This window comes from Spea bombifrons, chromosome 6, assembly GCF_027358695.1.
Source record: "Spea bombifrons isolate aSpeBom1 chromosome 6, aSpeBom1.2.pri, whole genome shotgun sequence".
Classification (NCBI taxonomy): Eukaryota; Metazoa; Chordata; class Amphibia; order Anura; family Pelobatidae; genus Spea; species Spea bombifrons.
Window position 1 is genome coordinate 46,711,944 of NC_071092.1, and position 8,803 is coordinate 46,720,746.

Below are 8,803 nucleotides of genomic sequence, written 5' to 3' on the forward strand. Positions count from 1 at the left end.
ATTACGGTTTTAAAAAAAAAACACTAACATTTCGTTAATCTGTTATGTCTCACCTAGTATTTTTGCCTTGCATCTCACCCCTTTGAAGCCATCAGCACCTTGCTCCTTCCGTCTTGTATGGAGCTCTCCCTTGCACCGCAGGCTCTGCCACTTCACACTATAGGGTTTGTTTGAACGGAATAAACCTTGTCAGGGTTAGTGGGTTATTTAAAGAGTTTCCCCACCACATCGTAAAACTCATTGGCACTCCAGTGTGGGGTGCTAATAGAGAGCTAGAAACGAAAAAATCGATCCATTTGTCAATTATGGATATTTTAATTAATACAAAACTAAGGAAAATAGAGCAGGCAGAATCCATTGGGAGGAGAAAAAGACATAAAAAAATAATAATAAATAAATTACAAATATATACATAAAAATAAAAAAAATATAATAAAATAACTAAAAAAAAGAGTTATAAAATAAATGATGTAACAAAATTAATTAAATAATAATAACGAAATAAAATGAATCATAAATGTCATATATATATATATATGTGTCTCAACACAGGTTAACAGCATGAGAAACAATGTAACGAAATGTGTATTAGTTCTGTAAATACCCTCCATTTAAAAGCCCTGCGCTCAATGTTTTCTTAAGGGTAATAGGTTGGGGTTCAACAAAAGACAGCAGAACAATTACTCAGTTAAAGCTCCATTTCCGATTTGTGGAAGAAAAAGAAATGGAGATTTTGGAGCAAAAACAGAAGGGAAAAAAAACCTGTTTTCCTCCCCAAATAACCCAGAACCAGCTCAGCTCACAGTCTCATTTCCTAGGCTTTCACATGCAAAAGGCTGCAATCATTGAGTCTTTTACACCTCTGCACAGCTAAGTAAATGGCTTCTGATTTAAAATTCCCCCTTTTTTGTAAATTTCTTTTATTTCTCACAGCACCAATTTAATAGATTTACCAATAGCTTCTTTATTTTTTTTTCTGATTGATCTAGATCCCCCCACCCCCGGCAGAGGCAGAAACTGGGTGACATTGTGTGTTCCCAGCAGAACATTCTGTAGGTAACATTGTATCACTGATGGTAAATTCAGAACCTCTTGAGGATTTGGATCCATCACACCAGCCCATCACTGGGGTTTGGTGCTGGTGTGTGTGTGGTTGGGGTGATTGTTATTGTCTGCTGCTGTCATTCTAAGGGGTTCTTACACCCCACACAATAAAATCCACACAATGCATAGTGGCACACAGCCCCTGATGTGTCTCAGGCAATAGGGAGGCTGTGTGACTGCAAGCACAGACAGGATAATAGTGTCTGGAAGCCCTAGGTTTGCCAGCCCTTCTGCCAGTGGGAAGCCAGCCTGATACTTGCCTCTGATGATAGGTAGGTACACTGCTTGTGTTGTCTCTTTGTTGACAATTTCATGAAACAACTTGAGGACTGCATGGTTTAGCAAGAGAGGCAAGGGGTAGGAAAAGGAGGAGGGGGTGGAGGGGTGGAGGGGGAGGCAGAGGGTGGCCTGACATCACAAAGTCACATGACGCCCCTGCTAGTATATCTTTAACTGGAAAGTAATCTATCAGACAGTCTTTGAAAGGAGGACTTTAAAAGTGGCTCTTGCTAACCCTCTTTGCCAGCCACTGGGCACCTTGGACACACACACCTCCCCAAAACAAACCCCACAAAAACCCTGAAGGGAGGGGGGACAGTGCGTGAAGCAAGCAGGAGATCACCAGTTTAAATGCAAAGGATTTTCAATCCAGGGTGGACTTTTCTGCAAAGTTGAGGGTCCTGGATTTCCCAAGTGCACAGACCAGGAGGATACTCTGTTTCCAGAAGAAGGTTTATTTGCATTTTTTTTAGTCCATTTTTGACCCGGTTCAACATTCAGCCTCCTTGGACAGCCTAGCCCACAGCTGTGATGACCCTTTCTGGCAGTAGCTGTGCCAGCACCATGTCCGGCCACACTGTCCTAAGCGCTGAAGATGTGGACATTGATGTGGTGGGAGAAGATGAACCGCTGGAGAAGGACAGTGACTGCGAAAGCCACCAAGAGAACATGGATGAGGTTGAGGATCTGGTTGTGGGGAAGGAGCTTTCTAGGAGTCCTTCAGACAGTGCCAACGAGACAGAGGGCAAAGGAGACCTCCAGGAGGGCAGCAACGCAGGGGCAATCCACAAGCCCAAAAGCAGCCTGGTGAAGCCCCCCTACTCCTACATCGCCCTGATCACCATGGCCATCCTGCAGAGCCCCCAGAAGAAGCTCACCCTGAGTGGCATCTGTGAATTCATCAGCAATCGCTTCCCCTACTACAGGGAGAAGTTCCCCGCCTGGCAGAACTCCATCAGACACAACCTCTCCCTCAATGACTGCTTTGTGAAGATCCCCAGGGAACCAGGCAACCCTGGCAAGGGTAACTACTGGACCCTGGACCCACAGTCCGAAGATATGTTTGACAACGGGAGCTTCCTAAGGAGGAGGAAAAGGTTTAAAAGGCACCAACCGGACAACCTGAGGGAACAGACTGCACTCATGATGCAGAGTTTTGGGGCTTACAGCCTGGCCAGCCCCTATGGACGCCCCTATGGGCTTCACCCCGCGGCTTACCATCACCATGCTGCTTTGCAGTACCCCTATATCCCACCGGTGGGGCCCATGCTGCCACCAGCTGTCCCCCTTTTGCCTTCCAGTGAACTCAGCAGAAAAGCCTTCAGCTCCCAGCTCAGCCCTAGCCTCCAATTGCAACTAAATAGTCTGAGCACAGCAGCCTCCATCATCAAGTCTGAACCAAGCAGCAGACCCTCATTCAGCATAGAGAACATTATTGGGGTATCAGCTGCCTCCTCTACAGGGGCCCAGACTTTCCTGAGGCCCCCAGTGACAGTGCAATCAGCTCTGATGAGCCACCAACCCCTGTCCCTCTCCAGGAGTGCAGCAGCCATCACCCCAATCCTAAGTGTACCCACAAACCTTATATCAGGACAATTTTTACCTACAGCTGCCACAGTAGCCAAATGGCCAGCACAATGATCTGGGAGAACACGGACTCACCTAATCCCCCCCCCCCTATAACCCCACAACAGAACTGAAGGACTCTGAAATTTATTATAAAACTGTACAAAACTGGAATGCTTTCTGTACAGGTAAAAAAAATCACAAAAAATATAACACGACTGTTTGTACATATTTGTATTTGACAAAAAATATGATCAATTTTACTTTCTGGCTTTTTATTTTTTTAAGAAAATTGTAGAACAGAGCACTGAGCCTTTTTTTTTGAAGGTTCACTCTCTTTATGACTAATGTACAAAAAGGAAAAGGTAATTTTAAATAGTACATTTTTCAAGAAAAAGAAAAAAAATGCAGTCATTCTATTAAAAAGTCTGTTTATATATGAATGGATATATATGTATTCTAAATGTTAATTCCTCGTGCTGTATACATTTTTGTAAATAAATTTTTTAAAATTATCTGTTTTCGGATCTTTCGTTTTTTGAAAGTATATTATATATTTAATTATGTTGTACATGAAAAAAAATATTTTTTTCCGAATATTAATCGGTTTGGTTTGTTTTGAGAAAAATATCAAATATATATATAAGAAACATTGCATTTTTTCCAGATATTTTTTATTCGTTTTTAATGTCACCTAGAAAGATGAATATTTTTGAATTGTCGGAAATCTGTTTTTAAAATACACAACTTTGTTTAATTTTTATTGGCTCATTATGTCTAAAATGTGATGTTCCCTTACTTACCTAATGACAGATCAGTTAATGACAACCAAATATCGATTCCACTTAATAGGACTGTCTCTGCTACTAAATCATTTTAAATGGTTCACAAAAATCAGTACGGCAAACATCATATACATTAAATTATACTTTTAATATACTATGTATACTTTTAATTATACATAAAATATATATCAAAATGTAATCATTTAAACAAAAAATCAATACAAAAACAGCTAATTTTGAAATTCAGTCAAAAAATCTCAAATGTTTCTTTTATATTAATCAAAATTCCAATTTTATCGTCCTGATAAAGTAAAAAAATATTTTGCAATGCATTTAAAATGTAGTTTATTATTCTTTATAAATTTATATTTCCTAAAATTTGTTAATTACGAATATTTTTTTTACACTGTAAAAATAATTATTATATTTCTCCCGATGCGTAGTTTGCACTGCTTTTTTCTATAGCATGGTTAATATTATTTAAAACGGAGTAAAAATATATGCATTTTAGATATTGAAATAAAGTAAAACAAGGGACTATAAGGGGCCGTGATTAACGTGAGACCACAGGACGTGCACTTGAATCTGGATTAAGAGTAAGATTCAGATCAAGGAAGGTTTTCATTTAAAATAAACATTTATAATTATAAATAATATATAATAATATACTTTATTTTGGTAAATCAAATTTCTTTGGCAGTGATTGTTGCAGTTAGTACGGGAGGGGGCTTTCACAGTTGTGTCTGTCTAATCGGTTTTACACAAACAGCAAATGGTCTATATGTTGCTATTAGGATATTTCTATTTTTAGTTGATACCCCTGGGAAAGAGAAATCGTTTCTTCCCCTGCATTCACTTTTAGGTCGAGGAAGCTGCTGATTCTGTGGTTCCAAATGACATTGAATTCCAAACCTGATCCTTTGTTACCTATAAAATTACTCTCTCATATTTCTGTGCATAGCATTAATAACTCGCCTTCTACGCAGGCTAAAGCGATGCTTGTCGGCAGGGACACAAGCTTGGGAGTTTCATTTAGCGTATATATATTAAAAAGGCAAAAGAAAAAAGGACTTTTTGTAAAAAAAAAAAATAGATATAAATGTTATAGATGCGAATTTTAAAATGTAAAATTAAAAAAAATAATGTTATGGACACGAAATTTTAAAGTATTTTTTTTACAAAAAATGTTAGAGATACGAAATTCAAAAAATAAAAATTGAAAACAATAAAATAAATCTTCTAGATACAAAATGTAAAATGTAAAGTTAAAAAAATATATTTTAAACTCAGAGCCGATTTTATTATTATTGCTCATGCGGATTTAACCAAACTAAGATGGTTTCGTGAATTGTTATAATCTAAAATTTAAATCTGGACATTGCAAGAGTGGAGACAATTTAACTGAGTTTTGTTGGGATTAACATTATTACAGTTAAACCGTATTTACTGGTGGTGTTGTTATGGCAACTCTGTGTAATTTGAAAATGTTATTTTTTGTTACCATAAGGGTTGGTATTTGATAACTTCTATAACCAGTGTGTGAACAGGAAAATTTTATTTGATCACCGCAAGACTCCACCACCTGGTTATTAAACACACATGAACGTGAGTTTATGCAGCTGCTTAATTTGTGTTATTTTTGGGGGTCCAGGAAAACAAGGATGCAGGTGCTTTTCACTTTTTTTTTGGTCTGTAACAGACAAGTCCTAGGATGTCCTGTAATTAAGACAGGGAACTGTAGGTGGCAGGCAATTTATACGAAAAACTGCTCTATCCTGTCTCTATCTATTTCTTCATCTTCATTTGTCTGAATTAAATCACTAAATATCCGGGAGTGCATTCAATAACTCCATTTACATTTTAGTGCATTTTATTTCTTTCTGTTTTTCTTTTCTTTGCAATTTGTTTCTTTTTTTTTTTTAATCAAATCCTAAATTACAACTGAGACTGGGTATAATTTCTGGGTTTACCAATATGGATTTGTCTCCTATTAAATATTATTAAAATAACCAATATTTATTTAACATTTATGCAATATTTTGATATTTCTTTCCAGTTTTTACAGTGTAAAAGGCATGGTTACTTTACCATTTCCGATTATTGGGTGTCTGGTATTTTCTGGCATTTAACCCCCATTAGGATTGTCTTTTATCTCCAATAAAGAGGCTGCTAAGATCTAAGTGGACTCCTTTTTCCCCCCCAAGAGTAAATAGGGCATCTGAATTCTTTCAGCCAGGTCTTTGTAGAAGACATCTCTGCTGTTAATAAAACGGTGCAACCATTTTATATTCTGTGGCTTTGTAATTTTGAGAAAGCAGTCTGTTTTTTGTGTCTGGTCTTCAACAAGTCCCTCTAAACAGTAGCTGATGATCACAATGTATCTGACAAACACTGTCTTAATTTCTCCTTTTTCTCTTTGCTTCAATAAACTATTTGACACACAAGTGAAAACCTGACACTCTTAGTGACAGATGCCTATTAGTATAAAACATAGCAGACAGTCCTCTGGGGTGTATTAAAAGTAACCAGATCCTAAAACATTGGTAAAATGAACAGGGGATGGTGTCTAACAGTTGGTATATGGCTATAGAGAGCCAACATTTCATTAGTGATTTACAACCATTGCAAAAATACCCTTCACTGACTGAAGCTGCCTCCAGAGTTAAAACAAATCCAGTTTGTGGCTTCTGTGAACATCATATGGACTATTTAATTTGCAAATTAAAAAATATTAATCACATTCATTATATCTAGTAATCTGTAGCAAATCTACAAACCTACAGCTATTTAATACCGAAAATTCCATTTTGCAAATTCAGATATATATCTCCTTTAATTATTATATATATAAAATTATAGGAGTTTAAGTTTAGGATTCCAGAATTCTTAAAAATAATGTTAATACATGTTTACGTCATCTTTCCTAATCTGCATATTTGTTGCATAAAAACGACACTATATATAACTAGAATCAGCCTAAAAGAAAATATTTTACAATTCATATTTGCAAAATATATATATATTAAAAAAATAGGTTTGTAAAGATTATTTAATTTATATGAATATTTTTATAATAAAAAATAGTCGTAAAAATAATTATATTTTTGGGTAATGGGTAAAAATGTTTAAACTATTTATGCTATTTGAATAAAAAAAAGTACATTCAGGTTTACTTAAGATATCACACTTTTGCAAATTATATATATTATGTGGAATTTTAGGTAAATGTCGGCACAAAAATGATTTAACACGATTAAAATACGAGTTAATTCGACTAAGATTACAGCCAAAAGAAACGTACATATATTATTTTGTCTCTAACATACACACACATTATATATATATATATATATATATATACACACACATCTACACCATATATACACCGTATGTATATACATACACATACATAGCACATTATATATAAAGCATTTATCATATAGAGAGGTTCTGTATATCCCCTGGTAAAGAAAATGACATTAAAATATGTTGGAATAAGTACATATATTTGATTTAAAGGCACACTTCCCCATCACATTTTATTCCCCAGTAAGTCTAATTTTAATAAGGTGATTTTTTTTTTATAAGCCATTTTCACCTGACCACCAGCCATGACCAACATGGAGCATTCCAGTTAAGAGCTGTCCCCAAAAGACATATTGAAAGAGTAACAATTTTGTTGGGGGAGATAATTTGATGTCTGACACCACAGCCTGCCAGGAATGCTACCTCTCTCAGGCAAAATATAGGGATAGATATGCTGTTTTCTTCCCCTTATTACGATGTATTTAACCCTTTATGGTCAGAGCAGCAACAACACACTGGCATTAACATTTTCCTTGCAAGTAATAAGGAATTGAATATTATATAATACATTCAAATATATATATATATACTCACACATAATATATCATGGCTACAGCAAAAAAATATTGTACTTTTGAAAGTTTTTTTTCTTAGCCCATGCTTAAAAACACATTTGTGACTATTGTTGGATGACTTTATACAACCCTGCACAACCACATCCATGGTGGATTTGTGCAAAAAAATATATTAATAACATTTCAAGCATACATCTTTTTTTTGTATTAATTTAGATGTTTTTCTAGCTACTATAAAGAGTGAAGGTAAAATGACACCGGTGGGCCATCCACCAAGGGGACAGGGGTACCAAAGACTAAGATTTTTGAGCCATGTTTATGTAGAGTGAATCCTTATAATAGAATGTGGGTTTAGAGTGTGGAGAACCTCTGATGCTAGTTTTTTTAAAGATTTTTTTTAATTTTACATTCTATTTTATTTATAGAGAACCAGCAGAGTACCCAGCACTGTAACAAAAATTAAAATTTGAAATTAAACAAAATTAGAGATAACATTGTGTTGTGAAACTTGATAGGAATTGCTTGATTTATAATGTACTCTTTGGGGGTAAAAATCTGGGCTGTCAAAACGAATTATATTTTGTACTTTTTAGTATTTATTTAAATGAGAGGTGCTTTATAGAATATCAGGAAATAATGTATTAAAAGTTGGCAAAACTATCATTATCTAATTGATTTCCCACCCTGAAGAATTTCCCTTCTCCTCCCCATCTCCCACCATTACAAAGACTGCCTGAGCAGACCAACAACAATCAGCAACTTCACAAAATAATGGGGAGGAATAATCATGCATATAATGAGAATGGAAAGTTAAGATGTCTGCTCCCATGGTATACATAGGGCTTCTAACATATTTATTGGTTAAATGCTTATTTTAACCTGTAAACACTGTATTATAGGTTTTCGTGTAAAAAGTAGCACCCCCAGCACTGTTATAACCCCCAGCAATGTACACAGTTATAACCCCCAGTGCTGTATACAATAATAAGGCCCCAACACTGTATACAGTAATAACCCCCATTGCTGTATGGAGTAATGTCGGCCAGCATCAACAAAAGCCTGGTTTTATCTCATTTTGCTCCAATAAACCCCCTTTATCTGCAGACCTGGAGCAGCCGTTGCTGTCAGTCATGTGACATTTTGGGTGACTTTACCCGGCTCAAACACAACACTGAGCTGATGCTTTAT

General features: G+C 35.9%; 1 protein-coding gene across 1 annotated transcript; it reads left to right on the plus strand.

The window, feature by feature from the left end:
* Positions 1-1,675: 1,675 nt before the first annotated feature.
* FOXD3 (forkhead box D3) lies at positions 1,676-3,462 on the plus strand. The gene has a single exon (XM_053469438.1). The coding sequence runs from the start codon at positions 1,915-1,917 to the stop codon at positions 3,022-3,024; it is 1,110 nt and encodes a 369-aa protein (XP_053325413.1). The 5' UTR covers positions 1,676-1,914; the 3' UTR covers positions 3,025-3,462.
* The last annotated feature ends 5,341 nt before the right edge of the window (positions 3,463-8,803 follow it).